At 43.5% G+C, this 21,102-nt stretch overlaps 1 protein-coding gene across 1 annotated transcript in view; it reads right to left on the reverse strand.

Moving 5' to 3' along the window:
• The window catches only part of AOX1 (aldehyde oxidase 1), a 198,677-nt gene that overhangs the window by 10,018 nt on the left and 167,557 nt on the right, over nt 1–21,102 (reverse strand). Inside the window, exons 53-63 of the mRNA XM_050916607.1 lie at nt 20,408–20,541; nt 19,486–19,573; nt 16,983–17,069; nt 16,285–16,476; nt 11,004–11,231; nt 9,619–9,714; nt 8,470–8,598; nt 7,508–7,582; nt 5,827–5,879; nt 5,099–5,213; nt 3,831–3,896 (exon numbers count right to left, since the gene is read on the reverse strand). Coding sequence (XP_050772564.1) covers nt 3,831–3,896; nt 5,099–5,213; nt 5,827–5,879; nt 7,508–7,582; nt 8,470–8,598; nt 9,619–9,714; nt 11,004–11,231; nt 16,285–16,476; nt 16,983–17,069; nt 19,486–19,573; nt 20,408–20,541 — 1,263 coding nt within the window. The remainder of the gene's footprint in view (nt 1–3,830; nt 3,897–5,098; nt 5,214–5,826; nt 5,880–7,507; nt 7,583–8,469; nt 8,599–9,618; nt 9,715–11,003; nt 11,232–16,284; nt 16,477–16,982; nt 17,070–19,485; nt 19,574–20,407; nt 20,542–21,102) is intronic.

The raw sequence follows: 21,102 nt of genomic DNA on the forward strand, positions 1-21,102 counted from the left end.
GGAGGGAGAAAACTTGTTCATCTTAGCCTCTAAGGATAGAACAAGAAGCAATGGGCTTAAACTGCAGCAAGGAAAGTTTAGGTTGGACATTAGGAAAAACTTCCTAATTGTCAGGGTGGTTAAACACTGGAATAAACTGCCTAGAGAGGTTGCGGAATTTCCATCTCTGGAGATATTTAAGAGTAGGTTAGATAAATGTCTATCAGGGATAATCTAGACAGTATTTGGTCCTGCCGTGAGGGCAGGGGACTGGACTCGATGACCTCTCGAGGTCCCTTCCAGCCCTACAATCTATGAATCTATATGAGACCAAGTTGTACTCACACAAATATTCCCACTGGGTCAAATTCTACTTTCCTTTACCCCAGTGTAAATCCAGAATGAAGTCAGTGATGTCCGTAGAGTTATTTTAGATTTACACTGGTGTAACCGAGAGCAGAATCTGGCCTACTGATTTCAATGGCTGTACTGACAGGACCAAGAATTTGCCCAAGAACTGTAATATAAATAATTAATTCAATCTAACACACATTGAAAAAGGAATTGTGGAGGACAATTGACCTTTCTTCCTAGAAAAGTTGTCAGACACTTTTATTTGACAGCGTTACCTCTTTTAATCTGAGTGGCTAGCCAAAAATTAGGGGTCTTGTAAATTGTTCCATCATATTTGGGGTCGGGAAGGAATTTTCCTCCAGGGAAGATTGGCAGAGGCCCTGGAGGTTTTTTCCTTTCCTCTGGAGCGTGGGGCATGGGTCACTTGCTGGAGGATTCTCTGCACCTTGAGGTCTTTAAACCATAATTTGAGGACTTCAATAACTCAGACATAGGTTAGGGGTTTGTTACAGGAGTGGGTGGGTGAGATTCTGTAGCCTGCATTGTGCAGGAGGTCAGACTAGATCAGTGGTTCCCAAACTGGGGTTTGTGAACCCCTGGGGGTTTGTGAAACGTTACAGGGGGTTCTTGGGGGGGGGTTCCCTAATGGTGGACAGAGCTGTCCCTGGGAACCCTGGACAGCACAGGGCCAGCAGTCCGTAGCCCCTGGACTTCCAAGAGCTAAGCAGATCAAAGCAAGCATATTTGTCACACTGAGATTTAAACTTCATGACTCCTTAAAAGAAATGGAAAGGGAGGTGGATATTTTGCTGTTTTTAAAATTAAATAGGCAGCTACTGTTGTTTTTAAAATTATTATGAAGAACAAGTTTAAGCTTTGTTGTAATGTGCATTGTTTACCTGCACTGCTCAAGACCTGAATGCTTATGAAGGAGGAACGATTTGAGTTGGCTTCTTAAATACCTTCATGCTTTAAATTAAATTAATGGAGATATCCTATCTCCTAAAACTGGAAGGGACCTCAAAAGGTCATCAAGTCCAGCCCCCTCAGGGCCGGTGCAACCATTTACGTGACATAGGCAGTCGCCTAGGGAGCTAGGATTTGGGGGGCAGCATTTTCTTCAGCAGTGACTGTGATGGCTGGATCTTCGGCTGCCCCAGTCGCTGCTGGCATTTAGGTGGAGGGAGCTGGGGCACGGGGTGGGCAGCCTGCAGCAAGTAAGGGAACTCCCCACCCCTGCCCGCCCACCTCCCCGAACACGCCATGGCTGCTTCACTTCTCCCGCCTCCCAGGCTTGTGGTGCCAATCAGCTTAGGCGCCGCAAGCCTGGGAGGCAGGAGAAGTGAAGCAGCGATGGTGTGCTCGGGGAGGAGGCGGGGCAGGGGGGGTGCTGCAGAGCAGAGGGTGGGGAGCTGCCACGGGGGAGGGGGGCATGCCTCAGGGGGGAGGAGGGGGAGCTGCCGTGGCAGGGGGCCTCAGGGCGGAGGACAGGGGAGGGAACAAGGTGGAAGTTTTGCCTAGGGCATGAAACATCCTTGCACCGGCCCTGAGCCCCCTGCCTTCACTAGCAGGACCAAGTACTGATTTTGCCCCAGATCCCTTAGTGGCCCCCTCAAGGACTGAACTCACAACCCTGGGTTTAGCAGACCAATGCTCAAACCACTGAACTATCCCTCTCCCCTTAATGAAACATAGGAGCCTTGAGGATATAAAATAGAGAACAGAAGCCGCATGGTTTGTCCTTCTTCCTCCCCTACCCATGCTGAAGGCAACGAGAATGCTGGAGCTGAGGAGATTGATCCCAAGGCTAACAGTGAAAGCCTGCATATGAAAGACTGTAACCAACCTGCAGTATCCAGTGGGGTGAGAAAAACTGCTTAGTCAAGATATTGCCCCATCTAATAGGGTTGAGAATTTAGACTGTGTCTAAAAGACTTATCTTTCATTTCCTTTGGTAACTACTGACTTATCATTTATGATCACTTAAAAACCATTTTTTGTAATCAATAAACTTAGTCTAATGTTTATCCTTACCAGTGAGTTTGACTGAAGTGTTTGGTAAATCTGCTCAGGTTACAAAGGCTGGTGTATGTCCACTTTCCATTGATGAAGTGGTGAACCAATTAGTAAACCTGCATTGCTCAAGAAAAGGTCTTGACTCTTGAGCAGTGCAAGATGGTATATTCCGGTGGTACAAGGCTGGGAGCTGGAGGGGAATTAGGCTGGTGCCTCTCTCTCTGTGATTCATGAGAAGCTCTGGGAACAATCATGCAATCTGGCTGTATGTAGGTCTCCACATGCGGTTGTACTGAATGGTAAAAGCACCTGGAGGGGTTTGTTGCTTGTCTCCAGTAAGGCATTGTGAGAGACTTCTCATTGAGGTGGTTTTATGATGTAGGCATAGCAGGAGAGTTAAATTGGCAGGAGGAGCACTGCAGTGTGTACACTGCCACAGCTGAGTCAACGTAAGCTGCCTTATGTTGACTTAACTGTGTAGAATAGACATGGCCTTAGTTTCCCAGATCTGAAGAAGAGCTCTGTCTAAGCTCAAAAGCTTGTCTCCCTCACCAACAGAAGCTGGTCTAATAAGAGCTATTACCTGACCCCCTTGTCTCTCTATGAAAGATTCTTGGCATTGAGTGGAAAGTCATCATCACCAATGAAGAGATCTGAGAAATCACCAACAAGCAGCTCATTTCCACCAGAATCAGAAGGAAGCGCTGGACATATTTGGGCCATATACACTAGATGCCAACACACAGACTCCCACACTAACTGTCAAGTGGAAACCAACTGGTGTGAGGAGATGAGGGTTTCCAAAAGAAACTTTAAGAAGAAAGTCAATCTCAACACCACAGAGCAAATGGAAGTAGCAGCAAATGACAGAGAGGAATGGAAGAGACTGATTTCCCTGCTGTGTGCCAACATTGGAATGGAAAGGATGTTAAAAACAAACTAACAACCACCCACTCACCCTCATAAATGAAAAATCATTTTTCTGATTTGTATTACCACTACCAGAAAACTTGTTGCCAAATCTTGGTCCCATTGAAGTCAAACTGTATTGCAATTGACTTAAATAGGACCAGGATTTGGCCTTCAGGAATTATTTTTGCTTTCTGTGTAGGATGAGGTGAAGATGAAGACGAGACAACAAGATGGATTAGTGACCTAATCCTGTGATATGCCGAGTGCTTTCTGCAAGGGCTCAGTTCCCAGTGAAGTCTACAGGACCTGCAGTCACTCACCACCCTTCAGAAAATGTTCAGCATGTTGCAGTAGCAGGCCACTTAACTTGTTATCATTAACACGTGCAACAAAAAGCAAATATTGCCTAATTCCAAGCCCAATCCAACACCTATAAGAGTCAATGGATAACCTCCTCTTGACTTCAGTGGATGCTGGAATGGCTCCCTTAATGGAAAGTATTTTGGTGCAAGAAAAAGCTATCACTAACATCTACAGCCAAGCGTGCATATGGAAGTATTGGTACATACCTGTCCTATATCTACAGCTGGATTTATGCTGAAACAAGCATCCATGACAATGTCTGTTCTGATGTTCTGTTAAACAAATATAAACTGTTATGGGTACATACTTTACAAGCAACAAAAATAGCAGGTTTTAAAGAATGCAAACACCATGCCATAAAATAATATTCCATGGTGACAGCAAAGTATTGCAGATTTAATCTGAAGCACAGAAGCAAGCTTCAAAGGCCCTGGATTGACAAGGGATTAATCTGTTTGAAGTGGTTTTGGTGAACACTCATGAGCATATGGCAACTGAAACACAACATTAGCACCCTAGGCTGAGTTAAGGAGCAGGCGGAACATTAGCCCCAGAATGAACTTGTTGCTTGCTCTCTTGGTAGAAGCCCAAGGTTTGGATTGTGGTTAGCTAGTGCTTGTGTTAGGTTGTGAGTCTAGAAGTGCTGCAAGCGGCATTGTGCCTGAAGAAGGAAATCAGACGAGTGGCCACTATGCTATACTTGAAGAAGGTATAGTGTCTGCTCCTACTGCACTGCTAACTGGTGGGAGAAGGTGTCTGGACATGAGTAGCACAAGGTGTGGGGCAGGAATAGCCCCATCCATGGTGCCAGACACTTCCAATGAGTTGTGAGAGGCATGGTAGTTGCCGCTCCTGAATGTGCTTCCCTCAGTATCACTGGAGCCATTCTGGCTGTCTCCATATTACACAAAACCAATGCCCTTGGGAACTGCTCTTTGTCTGGTGCCCCTCTGTATTGTCCCCTTTATGTGGCAATGCCTTAGATTGCTTCAATAAAACCATGTGCAATAGGGGATCATTACTAATTAACTGGGCATATATTGTCGCACAGTTGGCCCTTGTGGGCAGGTTCAGTCTATCAGGTCTCACTTAAAAGCCACAAAATAAGGTGGTTTATTAATTTATTTATTAATTATATTATATTATATTATATTATATTATATTATATTATATTATATTATATTATATTATATTATATTATATTATATTAAACTGTTCTTTATCATCTTCTGTTCTATTGGACTTTCTCATCCTTAGTCTCATTAGTTAGCACCAGACCTTCTTTCTAGAATGTTAACAAACGAGACTGAGAATGACAGTGCCATTTAGAGTTATCTTGACACTGTCCTGAGAACATGCAAAGAATGCCATTTCTCCCTTCTCAGCAAAAAAAGCAAGAGGAAAAATTACATCAGTGTAGCTCTGGAGGGAGATATAGGAATCTAACCAATGTGTACATAAAGGCACCATTTACCTTGTGATCTCCTGTCAGACAGTCAATCTCCACTTCAGAACAAGCAGCTCCGAAAACAAAATATGGGAAAGCCTGGCCTTCCCCAGTGTCCCAGTTCATATTTACCATATAGCCTCTGGTGGGAGTAAGAGCATCCTTCAGACTGAGTGAGCAATGGCATTTGATCACCACCACCACCACCACCACCCTCTCAATTGCAGAGCAGATTATCATGGAAATTATGTGACAAGACCAGGTTAATATCCCGCTCCAAGCCAGCTGTTTTCACAGGCTGTGGTGAAGAAGGCCTCAGTGTTGCAGCACTGCTGTGTTTCTGCTGCACACAAGGAGATGGAGAGCCAGAAGGTGGCCCAGACTCCTAGGTATCATGGAGCACATCTCAAGTAGGTTTTCTGTGTCCCATCATGGTGGGAGGCTGTGCAGAAAACTACACGGTCCCATCTTCCAAACACCTAGCACAGAGCGGGAGATGCAGCAGTGGCCAGTGAGCATGGCCTGGGGAGGAGACTTATCTTTCCCTGGCCCCTGCCATCGCCCAACATGCAGCCTGTTTATGTGAACTTGTGCTAGGTGCAGGATTTGGCCTTCAATAGAGAAGGAAATGGGGAGAGTGAAAGGATTGGAGAGGCTGAGAGGGGAGACTTTTATCCTCATTTGACAAACCCCCACGGTCCACATCGATGATCCTTGATGCCAGTAATTTCAGAAAGACTAACAGCATTCCTTACCTGAAGTAGCCAGTAGCTGAAAGACTCACACTTTGATCATAAGCTTCAGTAATCTGCAATAGGTACATTTAGTGTTAAAGGTGAATAGAAATTTAAGTAAAGAAATACAAAATATTTTTTAAAAAGAAAAGTAACAGTGGGGAGCACTAGGATACAGAATGGGACAGCAGAAATCCAAACAATAGAGAATGGAAGTTACTGCAGTAAGCACGATTTAAATCAGTTTCACTGCATCTGCATTAGGGGGTTGTGCTGGTGTAACATTTTAAATAAGTTCATTTCTAACACAGACCAGACCTAGTGACTTGCTGGTGGTGACAGAGGGAGTCAGCACCAGAGCCGTGATGAGAATTTAGAACTGTTCATTCTCAGTTCTCACCCTACTAGACCATGCTACTCTCACTCGGACTTTAATTAATCAGAAAATGTTTATGCACATTGATACAAATCCATAACCCTACTAACTTCAGTGGAGTGGTTAGTTAATGAATTAAAATCAGAATAGATCAGAATAAGTAATCTGATACACTCTATTTCAAACCAGTAAGGGAAGGTGAAGGAACAACCCTCCCCCAAAGTATGTATGATGAGCATTCTTTAACCTGTTAGCTCCACAGGGCAGGGAGTGTCTCTTTTCTAGATTTGTACAGCACCCAGCACAATGGGACCCTAATGCTGATGGGGGACTTTAGGCACTGCCATACTAGAAATATTTTCCGCTACTAATAATTTAGAAGCCTGAACAATCGTGCAGAACCAATTGCATCTTAGTTTAAAGAGAAGTGAGTTTTTATTAGGTATTTGTGTCATAGAGGGCAGATGCTCAGGCACTTGCCAAGAAGATGAAGTAGGTGTAGTTAAAGCTGCATGGAAAGGCAGGTGAAAAAGCATTAGAAGGAAAGCTTTGGCGAAGAACAGCCTGAAGTCTATGCCAATGGTGCAGTAGTGATGTGCTGGGAAATGCTGCAGGAAGAGGAAGGAGAAAGCTGATCTTGGTGTAATGGACACTAACAAGGTAGATGCATCCATAGCAGTGAGCAGCAGTGATGGAGAGATGAAGTGGTATCCAGTGCAGGCCTAAGTAGCCAAACCTATTCCAGGGGAGACGTACTTTGGATTGTAGCCCTCTGGTGAGGACTTCATTCTGCAATGGACAGAATGATGATGACATGATCTGGAGATTTTGGGAATGGTCATTATATGTCAGTACATCCATTAATAAATGTTATGTCATCACTAAATAGAACAGCATGATTTTCACAGGGTTATATGTAGGAATGCAGTCACAGCTACCACCATCCCCATCCAAATAGTGCTGCATGGCCTTCCATTCCAGGACTGATTTCTGATGAATACTGCACAGCTGATGCATCTATGCTGCTATATACATAGACAACACTCCTCAGCTCCTATCCCAGTCCTATATAATGCCAGGTTATTCCTGGCCCCTCTCTGGATACATAGGAGAGGACGGCACAAGGGCACCCCATGCAAGAGCCAGGGACTATTTCAGGAGTTTGCCGGTCATATCAGATGGGAGCAGGCTGCACAATCCATCCTGAGGCACGATCCCTCCTGAGCTCCCCACGCTGCTCCCTACTCAGGGATGTTGCTAGATGCTGTAGTATAGCCCACAATTTATCAGCCCACATTTTATAGTCATGTACAAAGCAGCACTGACCCAGTCCTCCCATTTCCCTTCAGGGTTTTTATTAATGATGGGCTCCAGGCGTTTCCGAAGAATCTGACAAGCATTCTGGAGAGGAGAGAGGTGGGAAACAATGAAGAGAGAAAAGAAGATGAATTCAACAACAGCAGCAGCAACAACATCTGCTTTGAAATTTCAAAACACTATGGCCTTTACTATGGCAGTGATACCCTGCCAGGTATCTCTCCAGTCCGCCTTTACCCACTCTTGCTCCATGCTGCCTTCAGCCAAAGGCTGTCCAAGGTGAGTTTGATTTGTGTCAGAGAGTCATTCTGAGGCCCATCATTCCATTACCTTCATGAACATCTAAACCCCTCTTCTGTGTTCTGCTAGCTGGCCAGCCACAAAAGCAGTGCTTATCAATGAGCAGCACTGGTGTCTGTCCTGGTGAAACTAACCCATTTGCACACCCATGTTTAACTGAAGCCATCACCAAGTAGAAGACAAAGAGCCTGACTCTGATCTCCTACTGATTTTTACACCAATATAATTTCACTAGCTTTGGTCAATGTACAATAGTGCCAGCAGGAGCAGGCCCAAAGTACATAAAAAAGTAAAGGTGTTTCATTCTGACAGTAATCATTTCACCAGATGCACATGAAATATATCCTGGACTCTGTTATCAGCTTATGTTTAAGTATCCATGGTGATACGAGGACCAGTTGATTCCTCTGACTAAATCCTGTGCAAGCATCTTTAGATCTGATACAGGAAAGCAGAGAGGAAAAAGTTGTGAGCTAGCACTAGATCAGTAATTTGCCCTGCCTTAAACTGCTCATGTGACAAACAAGCAAGAGAGACTCAGGCAAGGGTACTGATGTGCTTTATTAGTGGTGCTCAGAAACTACAACGATGAATAATGTGCAAACATTCAGAGCAATATGCATTATTTGAAAGAAGCAATAAAAATAGTAATAATTCATAAAAAATGTAACCTGGACTGCTTTTCCATTGACGTCTGAGCCAATCGATCCTGCTGTGACTATCGCATTAGGCACAGTTATCGTGCTTGTTTCACAAAAGTGTACATATGACAGTGGTACCTTCAGTTCACGGCTGGCAATCTGTAAGTAAAGTAAACAAAACGATATCCAATTCCACTGAGAATAAATAGCATTGACTCAAGAAAAAGAGCACTAGCATTGCTATGTCTACACAAGATCAGGCTTGATAGGGGATGGCTAGTGTTACTTTGACAATGCCAATCACGGAAATCTTATTCAACTGCTGTTTTTTTTTACAGATCTACTCTGATGACATACATATAATTGTCTTAGTAAGAGGTGGAGACAGCTGGGAACAGTTAAATTATATTATTCTTCTATATCCTACATTTTCCTACCTTTTTCTTGGAGAAGGTGGTGGATATAGGGTGGGTTGGAGCGTTTTTTGTCTCAGATCTTTTCCCAGATGAGCTGTTCTCTCTAACTTGACTTTTGTTGCATATGGAATATTTTGGGCCAGATCTTAAATATAATGATTAGCTCTTTCTCTATTGGATTTGAACTCTCACCCTTCTTTCTGCCTAACCAAATCATTTGAAATTATTAGGTAAGTTTATATGCCCAATTTACAATGTGACACTGCATTGTCATAGATATACCTCATCAGCATACCTAATTTCAGTCCCAAAGTTACCTACTTTCTACCTACGTTTGGTGTCTCCACACTTTTATGGTTTACAGGTATTTATATCAGAAGTGCAGAATCTTGGTGCTGAGGTTATAGAGATAGCTATTTACATTGAAGGAATTAACCCCACATCATTTTAATTTCCTGCATGAATAATTTGTGTCTCCCCCTTGTTTTGGTCCTTGTCATCTACTGTGTTGTACATTTGGTGCCAAAATACCTTTGTGGATCTGGGCATTAGTCTCTGAACTTATGCTTTCCTGAAGTCTGGCTTTACCCATAATTCAAAAGCAGTAACGCAACATAAACCTCAACCTGAGCCTCTATCCTGACCTTGGCTGTTGTAGGGTTTCCCTGCAGAACCACTGAGTGCCATTCACCTTCTTTACTGATACAATCACATATCTTTCTCGTATTTTCATCTTCATTCAAATGGTTAATTCCTGTCTAACCTGCAACATCTTGGTGTGAATTCCTTGTCCCAGTTCAATTCCACCATGAGTCACCAGCACAGACCCATCTGTATAGATATGGACCAGAGCTGCAGCCTAAGAAAAACGACAGAAAATTGTTGTTTAATTCATTAAGACTGATGCTAACATCATAGCCCTTTTTAACAAGGGGATGTACCAACAAGTGCAGGAATGGAGTCAGATTTCACTCCATGAGGGCACGGCAATCAGGGTGTTGTTAAGAGGGTGAGAGAGTCCTCCAGCTGTCTGATAACAGCAAGTTTCTTGCAGTTAGCAATTGAGGATGAGGAGCCATTTAGCGAAGTAGTTTATTGGAAACTGGAGTTCTGCAAGGACTGCAATCATTCATTTCAACAATTTTTTTTAATTTTTTTAACAGGTTTTTTTTATCATTGTGAAACTGGACGACTGAGCCTACTCATCATCTCACTTCTGTTGTGAAGAATTTTTAGCACTGAACTCCATTTCCCCCTCCATTCCCAATCAAAAGAGAAGGAAGCAGTGTTTGATGTTGTGCTGCTGGTCCTTGAGGAAGGTAGGCTAAAATTCAACCCGTGCAGAAAGTCAGCACAAGACCAAGGAACAACTTAAGTCCTATTTAAGCCTTATTTTGAGACTTCAGGTGAAACTTAATGATGTCTAATCTTGTACTGATACTCTGCACAAGGATGAATTTCCCCCTTTGTGTATGTAACTCACAGCCTCAATGTTCTTTTACTGTAGCCATTGTGGGGTGAATTATCTGCAACTCTCTCAGAGCTCTCCACCTGCGAACTTGACAACTTGTGATACAAGCAGCTGAAATGAGTGAAATGTGAAACACCTGGATTTTGTTGTGCATTGCACTGTAACTTATAGATTAGAATATTTTGGGTTGTTTAAGAAGATCAAACCTATTGTGAAGGATATTTTGTGACTATGTAATTTACATAAAGCAAAACTGCAAAAAATCAGACTCTTACATCTCTTGCAGCTATAAGGAACCCCACAAAGATCATCAGCAGGGTTTGAACCTTCAGATTCCCAGCACAAGCCTCTACGGTTTCGGCTAAAGAAGTAGTTGTTATGCTTATTGTGGGCAAGCCACCAGAAGCAGCAAGATACACATTTTGCTAGTGAGTTAGACAATTATTTGCTAGACAGCAGTAGAATGCTGGAATCAGGAATCCACAGATCTACTCCTGGCTATGGGAGGAGAGTGTTGTTAAGTGGTTATAGCAGTGGTTAGCGAGAGGACAGCAAGCTACATAGAGCTGGCACATTCCTTCCAAAAGGAATTGGTGATGAGACTTGGGTCTATCTTACTAGATACTTTAAGAAAGCTGGAGCTCTTACGTCTTTAAGGGAGCACTTCCAAAGCTTACCTGATGGTACTGTGTAGCATTAAATCCAACTGAAAACTTCATAGGAATAATGGCAATCCCTTTCTTCTTCCAGTAATTTTGCTTGTTAAATTCTTCCACAGCTGTTTTCCTGCTGTAGTATTCAGACTTCTCCATACATTCTTTCCAGCATTTCACCAGGTTTGTTGCATCGAGCTCTTCTTTGAAGGGAGTTAGATTAACTTCTTTGTACATGTTTATCTCCCTGATCTGAAAAAGAAGGTGAATAAGTGGATACAAAATATTTATGTAGTGCCAAAAGTGTATTCAGTACTTTACAAATATTTAATGACACATTTCCTGTCCTAAAGAACTGGTAATCAAAGTGCCTGATTCTGTCAGCTTTACTCACACCAAGTAGTACTTATGTACCGGAGTAGTCTCAATGGGAGTACTCAGATGTGTAAGTACTACTCAGTGTAAGTAAGGTTTGCAGTATCAGGCCACACACATGACAAAAGCTCAGGGAGGATGAGAGGATTATTAATGATGAGAGAAAAGGAGGACAGGCTGCTTGAAGAGGGTTGTTGAAGGAAGAAAGAGAAGTCTCATGGCAGAGAAATAGATCGTCATAAGTGTAGGATGCAGCTTTATAGGAAGCACAAATCTGAGAGCAGGAAAAGGAAGCAAAGGGTGGAGCAAGGCCTGAGAGCTGCGAAGGGCATAGGCAGTGGGATAGGGAAATTAGAGTAGAAACATAGGGTAGGGTAAGGTTGTGTGGGCCTTGTAGGTGAGGCCAAAAAGCTTGCAAGGGATGTGGTAAAGTACAGAAGGTCAATGGGGGGAAGAAGTGGGGAGAAGAGAGGGTTACTCACCTTCGAGATGTGTGTCCCTACGGATGCTCCACTTCAGGTGTCGGTGTGTCCCGGTGCTGCTGACTGGAGATTTTCGGTAGCAGTGTTCAGTCAGGATGCGCGTGTGCAGTAGCCGTCTTGCAGTGCTGTTGGAGTCTCATCTAGCGTTCACGTGGCCTGCCCCCTTCCAGTTCCTTCTCTACTATAGAGTGCTTGTATCAAACGCCAAAGTAGAGGGGAGGAGGATGGGTAGTGCAGCACTCACAGGGGGACACATCTTGAAGAACCTCCGTTACTGCACAAGGTGAGTAACCCTCTCTTCTTCAAGTGCTGTACCTGTGGGTGCTCCACTTCAGGTGATTGTAGAGCAGTGTCCACAATAATTGGGGGGACTTTGGAATTGTATGCATAGTGGAGGAGAGGACCATTACATCCAGTATAGCATTAGCTTGTCAGTCTAGCGTAATTGTGTAGTGGTTAATGAAAGTATGTTCTGAGGCCCATGTAGCAGCTCTCTGTAGATCTCTGAGAGGGGTACATTGTTCAGAAAATCTATGGATGCTGCCATGGATCGGGTAGAATGGGATCTGATCCCCATTGGTGGCTCTTTCTTATCTGTTTGATAACATAAGCAGATGCAGCCCGAGATCCACTTAGATAGTCTCTGCGTAGATATAGCAAAGCCCTTGGATCATGTTGTCGAGACGAAGAGTCTCGGGGATTTGTGGAAAGATTTAGTTCTATCCAGGTAAAATGCTATTGCTCGTCGACCATCTAGAATGTTTAACATGGTCTCCTGTGTTCTTCTGTGTGGTTTGAGATAGAATGTGGGGAGATGAATAGGTCGGTTGATATGGAAAGGTGAAGCTATTTTTGGGAAGAATTTGGGGTGAGGTTGCAACGTGATCTGGTCTTTAAAGAAGACAGTATAAGGTGTTCTTATGGCTAATCCACCAATCTCACTCACTCATCTAGCAACCAAGGGTGCCACCTTTTTTGAGAGGTGCTGCAAGGAGCAAGTGGCCAGCGGTTCAAAGGGTGGTCTAGTAAGGCCTTTGAGAACTAGGTTTAGGTCCCAAGTGGGCATGGGTTGGCGTACTTCTGGGTAGAGATTCTGTATGCCAGTGAGAAACCGTTTGGTGGTCAGGTATGCAAACACCGAGAATCCATCCATTTTATGATGGAAAGCGGTGATCACTGCAAGATATACTTTATAGAGCTCGTGGATAGTCCTGAGTTTTTTAGCTCTAAGAGGTATTCTAGCACTAGTGGCAGTGATATAGTGTTTGGAGTGATTTGTTTGTTCTGACTCCAGATGGACAATCTTTTCCATTTTTAAAGGTAAGTATTGCGTGTGGATGTACGTCTGCTGTTTAATAACATGTTTGACTTGTTCTGAACAGGTTAATTCGTGTTGTTGGAACCATGAAGGAGCCACACTTTCAGATGGAGTTTCTCCAGGTTTGGATGGAAGATCTGACTTTTGGCTTATGAGAGGAGATTTGGTCTCAATGGGAGAGTTCATGGAGTGCAAACTGTCATGTACCAGGTCTGTCTGGGCCACGCTGGGGCTATCTGTATGATTTTGGCATTATCGTTCTGTATTTTGTGCAGGACACTGGGGATTAGTGGGATTGGTGGGAATGCATATAGGAGCGCTGTGTCCCATGTGAGGAAAAAAGCATCCCCTGAGGATTGAGGTCCTAATCTAGCTCTTGAACAGGATAATGGACATTTGTGATTCTGAGATGTAATGAATAGGTCGATGGTGGGAAAGCCCCATCCTTGAAATATTTTATAGGACTATGGGATTCATTTCCCATTCGTGTTCCTGTGAGAACCATCTGCTTAGAGCGTCCGCTGTGGTGTTTTGACATCTAGGAAGGTAGGAGGCTGAGATGTCGATGTAGTGATGAATACACCAGTTCTATAGTTTTATGGCCTCGGTACATAGGCAGTGGGATCGTGCTCCCCCTTGTCAGTTGATGTAGAACATATTGTCTGTCATCACCCATACAATCTTGTTCTTTATGAGTGGAAGGAAATGAAGGCAGGCTCCGTACCCTCTGAGTTCCAATAAGTTGATGTGGAAATCTGTCTCCGCTAGTGACCATCTGCCTTGGATTGTGTGATGATCGAGGTGTGCACCCCAACCTATCAAGGAGGCATCTCTTGTGATCATAATTGAGGGTGGTTCTTGATAAAAGGGGATTCCTGAGCATAGATTCTCCTCTTTTGCTCACCTCTGAAGGGATTTTAGTACCTCGAGAGCAGGGGTGCTGGAACAATTTTTATAGGCAGGGTGCTGAGAGGCACTGAACCGAACTGTAAATCTTAAGACCTAAGTTTGCCTCTGGATGGCGATGAGGTTCTGGCATAGTGGGCTCTATATGCTGCCCACATGTCCCATGGTGGCCACAGCATGGGAAATGCCATGGGGGGACACATCCATGGTTGTCCATACCAGGGATGTGTGGACTGTCTATGATGACTTTTGACTCTCAATATTCCTCCAATTGGCCTATATTGAGTAGGAGACGAGTGTTGTGGGGAGAAGTCTCCTTCATCTTGGTCCTTATCCTCACTGTTGCTTGGTACCAATGGTGCCGTGGGAAAAGTGGGTGCATGGTGATGCTTCGTGGGGGAGATCTATTGGTGCCGAGAAGTGGTGATTGGGTCACCGAAGATACTGATATATCCTTCTGTGTTAGGAATTGCTGCAGTGCCCATGGAGGCAGTGCCAAGGCTATTGTAGGAGCTGAATAGTGCGCCGCCACTTTGTGGCTCACCTTTGTCGGTGCCGGGGCACCCATCAAGGTGATATCAGTTGGTGCCAACAGATGAGGCGGTGCTGACGGAGGAGGCAGTCTTGACTCCGTTATTTGTACTTTGGGCTCAGTGGTACGGCCTGTGCCAGAGGTGCCAGGTGAATTGTAAGAGCTGACTCGAGAGATGGTTGGAACCGAAGGTAATGACCTAGCACAGGACCGTTTCTTTTTGTGCAGTTTCCTCTGCGGAGAGGTTGATACTCACTTCCTCTTTTCTTTAGAGGACTCAGCTGTGCTCTTCGTCGGTTCTGAACTGGTTGGAGAGCCATTAGATAGGGACTTTTGGTGGCCTATGTCAGGGCTCAGTTGTAGCAATTTCTCCATTAGGATCATCTTGAGGCAGAGGTCCCTGTCATGCCAGGCTCTCGCCCTCAGGTTGTTACAGTCAACGCACTTTTGGGGTATAAGTGATTCACCGAGACATCTCACACAGAGCGAGTGTCGATCAGATCTTGGTATCTCTTCTCAGCAGGAGCTGCATCTTTTAAAGTCTGGGGACCCAGGCATGTCTCAGAGAGTGCTCCAAAAGGAGCAGGGAGTGGGAGGATACAAATATAATTTTTTTTAACAAGTTAACTACTGACTATGCTAAGAACTATAACTAACTTATCTAAAAGTATCTAATATCTCTTTTTTCTATCTGCAGGGGAAAAAGCTGACACATTGCCCTGAGCTCTATCTACAGCTGAGGATGGTTGAAAAGGAACTGAAAGGGCCATGTGCATGCTAGATGAGACTCCAATGCTGCCACGAGACGGCTACTGCGCACGCATGTCACGACTAAGCAGTGATACCAAAAATCTCTGATCAATGGTGCTGGGACGCACCGACACCTGAAGTGGAGCACCCACAGGGACAACACTTGAAGAAGAAGGCAACATTGTTGGAGTCCTGGGAAAGGAAAATTACATTCGCAGACAAACTTTCCACAGACTAGAGGCAGGGTGCAGGCCAGACAGAAGGAGGGCATGCTAATCAAGGCAAGAGGTGACCAGGGCATGGACAATGACTTTAGTAGTGGGTACCAGGAGGAAAGGGTAGTTATTGGTGATATCAAAGAAAGAGAAGGAAAGGAAATTAGTGAGAATCTAGATATGAGGGACAAGTTAAGAGAAGAGTCAGTTTGATACTAAGATTACAGGACCAGGTGACTGGAGTTGTTGGTGAAGACAAAGAACAGAGATTGGGAAGGAGGGTTAGTAGGAATGATGAAAAGTCCAGCTGGAGTTACAGGCAACAGCCAGATGTTCAGGAGGAGATGTAAGATAGGCAACGAGAGACACCTGATGGGATGGAGAGGGCAGAGACTCTATTATAGTGATTGGAGCTGACCACAGCTGGTTGAGATTTCAAATTGAAGAAATAAACTTCCATCGACGAATTCTGTCACTGTATAGTGTATTATTCCATGAACAGTCCCACTGATGTAAATAAATAGTAATAGTATTTATTGATTAATACTATTTAGCAAGAGTAAAGGTGGCAGGATCTGGCACAATATGAACAACTTCGATAGAAAAAGCTTGTGAAGCTCTAGCTCCCCATACTTTTGCCATAAGAGTTTTGCCTTTGACTTGGAAGCAGGCGTAGGAGCAGACCCCTGTTGTGTCTCATTTTACTTGTTAAACTCCGTTCATTTACCTTCTCTTGTGGCAAGCCAGTTTGGGTTGCCACTGTCGTTATCCAGGATTCTGTAAACAAACCCGATTGTGGAAAGCCAAATCCTCGGAACGCTGTGTTTGATGGCAAATTAGTCTTGCAGGCACGTCCCCGGATTCGGAGGTTAGGGATCTTGTAAGCATTATCCGTTTTTAGCACAACATACTCAATTACCTGTAGTAGGAGAGATTATCTCTGTTAAAGTGGTTTCTTTGCCTTTGAAATTATAGTGAAACCTGTGTTAGGAAACCACACAAGGAACTGACACAATTTGGTTGCTTAAAGGTGGAGCAGAGTTATATTCAGGGGGCCTGATTATTCTGCTGCTGCTGCTTACAGTAAATCAAGAGTAACTCTCTTGAAGTCAGTGGAATGATATTAGTGTAAAACTAGTGTGAGTGAGGGAAGAATCAGCCCAGACTGTAAGGTGGTTTAAGCAGCTAGGAAGTTATATAACAGGCATAATCAAAAATTTGTACTTCCTATGTTCTTTAAACTTGATAGGAGACAGAGGCCTTGGTGAGCTCCTGAAACAAAAATCCATGCCGCAGATGCATTTCTGCTGCAATCAGAAAGTCATACTTAACAAAAATTAGACTCTTACCATATATAAGTCTGTTCAGAACATTTTCCTTCTGTTTTGTGGCCAGTGAAGTTACCATCAGATTATAAGAACTTACCATTTCAGAGTCATCTAGAGTACATCCAGCATTAATGTAGGCCTCAATATCTGCAGCTGTGATTCTACCATCATTTGTAAATCCTACCTGTAACATTGTAACCAACACATTAGAGGTCTTTTCAGTCATTGATGACAACTTGCTCTTTGTAACTAAACCAACCTCCATACAAGTTAAACATGATGATCAGACTTCTGAACTAGAACTTGGCAAAATATTTCAGACATATAGTGTATTTGCTGAAAAATGCAGTTTCAGGTTGTCAGAAACTATTTGTGAATTCTATACAAATTTGCCATATAGTTTAGGTCAAAATAATACACTTTTGGGTTAGATTTGCAAGGGGATGTAGGCATCATTCACAAAACTGAGGAGAAGGAACTGGTCCCCCGTATACATAGTAGTTAGAGCACTCACCTGGCATGTGGGAGACCAGGCTAAAGTCCTCACATTTGGAGCAGGGACTTTAGCTTGGGTCTCCCACACTGCAGGTGACTGCTCATAGCCACTGGGCTATGGGGGATTCTTGGGTGGGGCTTTCTCAATCTCTCCTGCTGAAGTTGTTCCACTTTGTACAAATAGTGAAATAATCATTGGAGCAGGGCTTGGAAACTGAGGGTTCCCTTTCCCAGGTGAGTGAGTGACCTGACCACCAGACTATACAGTCATTCTCACTCTCTCTCTCAGGCCCAATGAATAAAAGCATAGATTTCCAGCTGTTTGAAAACCAATCGTGACCTTCATAGGAAGAATGCTGGCCAAAGGGGAAGAATTTGGCTTATGGTCAAGGCTCTTTATTACTCAGTACATGTCTAGATCTTTGCTTTTCTTGCTCATGCACTAGTCTGCAGCACAGGAGCTATTTAATTGATTAGTTATTTGTCCTTTGTCTGCTACCTTTTTCCATGGTGAGAGCCTGATGAAAATTGTGGGTGGTGGATTTAGATATCCTGAGACGCCTATGGAAATGGCTACATTATGAGCGAGGGGCGTGATTCTCAGCTCATATGCTGACACTTCTGCTAGCTTAATGACAGCAAGTGTGAGTATAAATAGTAGTGTAGCTGTGGTAGCACAGGCAGTGGCAGCACAGCTTAGCCACGCTGAGTACGAAGCGCCTGAATGCTGTTAGTATGTACTTGCCAGTGCAGCTGCCTGTGGCTACACTACTATTTATACTCTTTGAAAGCTAGTGTGAGTATTTGTACACAAGCTGGGAATTGCACTCCAAGCCCATATTATAGATGTAGCCTCTTTCAGTGCTCATTTATAATGTTCCTGTTCAATATAATTGTTTTAACCTCTTGGGAACCGTAGGTTTTGGAGGGGAAGCTATAATAATTATTATTGATAATGAAATACACCTACAAAGATGGATACTACATTCCTGGGAAGGCGGAACACATGCTCAGTCATAAATATATTAGTATGTGTTGGGGAGTGACAGCAAGAATACCCTATTCTAGATTCTCTACTCTGATCAGTGAGGACCTATGAAAGGAAATTGCGATTGGAGCAACTGTAGTTCTCTCAAGATAGAATCCTCCACATGGGCCCTGATCCTGCAGTCCTTACTGGGGCAAAGGTCCCATTGACTTAATGGAAACTTTGCTTGTATAAGGACAGGAGGACTGGGTCCATATTCTCTTTAATGAGAGAGAGCTTCAATCCATTGGAACACTTGAGCTTTTTTTTTTCTTATTCAAAAGCTCTGAACAGGTGAGACAGGTAGATTTTACCTGCACAATTTTCTTTACACAAAGATGTTAATATGTGAATTCATATTTATGGGCTTGTCTCTGAGTTCCCAGTGCACCCCAAGTGCCCTGTGGAGTCAGCAGGAGTTTAGTGTGCACCAAGATTGCAGAAATGGTCCTCAGCTCTATACTATTATCCTGTTGTCTAGATAAAAGCAAATGGCTAAGGAGCATCTTTTAAATAAACCAAAAAGAACCAAGAGGAACTAATGTGACATTGACCAGACACTACCCTGATTATTTTGCTTATACACTTCATCCATTTCTTCCAGCTCTTGTCTCTCTTTCTATTTAGATTGCAAGCTCTTGGGGAAAGACAGCATGTCTCTTTATATGTTTATAAGCACAGACTACAGAGGGACCCCAATCCTGACTGGATCCTTTGGACACTACTGCAATATAAATATAAACATAATGCTACAATTAATAATACAAGCAAACACTGCATATATTTTGCATAAAGACCTCTGAGAAGTATTCAGCCCATTCAAGTTTATTCTTGCTCTGTATTCATTCCTCTTCTTTGAATCATTTTTGTAGCCACCGATTTTATAGTTAGTTTACAGAAATAATATTTAGGAGAGAACAATTAAATTAAAAACCCAAATCTAAACCAATGAAGGACCAGATCCTCAACTGGTGTCAATTGCTGTAGCTCCATCAGCTTCAGTGAAGCTATGCCAATTTACTCCAGCTGAGGATCTTGTGCTAAATATTTCAGTAAGCTATTTCCCCCTCCCACTTACTTTATATTTTCCAAAGAAAGGGTGTCGGCCTCCAGTGATTAGCATATCCTCATCTCGCTCCAGGGTAAAGCGGATTGGACGCCCAGTCCTAAATCAGACACAAAAGACTCACTTTTATCAGCTCCACAGTGCAAGTTACCAGGAAGATAAAGTTATTGGGCCAAATTCTTCCCAGTGTGACCTGTCACCTGCTTCTGTTTAACCTCCTGACTTCACCCTTTTACGCCCTGTGAGCAGTAGAGTTCAATTCCTTCGAGGCACTCTCCATCCCTACAGAGTAAGGTTTGGGAGGAGGAGCAGTGGCAGGCCAAGGTATGAGGCTATGGGATCCACCCTTGTACAAATCAGCCAGTTACTGACCCTCGTGCTCTGTGATGTAGTGGGGACAGATTCCCTCCCTTTTCTTCTCTGTGGAGCCCCCTTGTGCTGAGCCCTGCTACTCAGGCTTGGTCTGGGGGAACAGGTGGGAGATTCGGCCCATAAACATCAGCAAATTTCTTAACTCTTGAATGAGCAAGAAAAAAAAAACAGACCTTTATCCTATTATGCCCCAACATTAGTGTGCTAAGGAATGTCCAATCCCTCTTTAATCTTCAACTCTTGAGGAGCAGAACCCCTGAAGCTGGTCAATAAGAACTGAATCCAGTGTACAAAGCACTTGCATCAAATATCTAAGGTAAAATTCACACCACCCTCCCTGAACAACACCTGAATTAATGGGCTTTATATGGGGAACTCCATATAAGGCGATCCTCCATGAGAGCCACTGCATGGAGAACTCGGTACAGGCCTTCTGCCACAGGGGGAATTGCACTGCCAGCTGCCCTGAGAATATTCAGGTTTCTATTGACTTTTCAGACAATTCTTTCTAGTAATTTTAATTTGTTTCAGTAAAACCACTGAAAAAACCCATAACACTTACTTGTTTGCTGCCACTGCTGCAACTACAGCAAAAATTGCAGGCTTTGTAATCTTCCCTCCAAAAGCTCCACCAACGCGTTTTGTGTGGCACATGATCTTACTGGACTGGACATCTAAAGCCAAAGCCACAAATTCCTATAGAAGTGAATTGCTTGGATTTTATACAGGCTATTTACCAAAAGCCATAATAAAAATGCTTTGGCTCCCACAGCTACCAATACATAAAAGAAATAAACAGGGCCAGATTCTCATCTAAGTGCTACTAGTGCAAACCTGCTATAATTCTGCATAAGATAATGGAGTTACTCCAGATTCACACTGACAGAAATGAGAGCAGAAGCTGGTCCTTTTAGAGGAGCAGAAGCTGAACAATAGCTCTGGAAAATACACTTTGCTAATTTTAGGGCAAACATTGATACTCTCTATCTAGAAATACAAGACTGATCTGCCGCTGAATACAGAGCATCCACCAAGCTAACCAGCTGCATGGAAAAGATTGACTGTTTATGCTATAGACTAGAGAGCAGCTGTAATATTGCGCTTATTTTACAGTGTGAATACAGGCACAGTGCCTAATCCTGAGAATCCTTACTCAGATGAACACCAAAGGCATTTTGTCCAAATGAGAACACCAGGATCAGGCTCTTCAAGCTGAATTGCAAAGCTCCAGAAGTAAATCAATAAATAAACATAAAA

The sequence above is a fragment of the Gopherus flavomarginatus genome, chromosome 10 (genome assembly GCF_025201925.1).
Source record: "Gopherus flavomarginatus isolate rGopFla2 chromosome 10, rGopFla2.mat.asm, whole genome shotgun sequence".
Lineage (NCBI taxonomy): Eukaryota > Metazoa > Chordata > Testudines > Testudinidae > Gopherus > Gopherus flavomarginatus.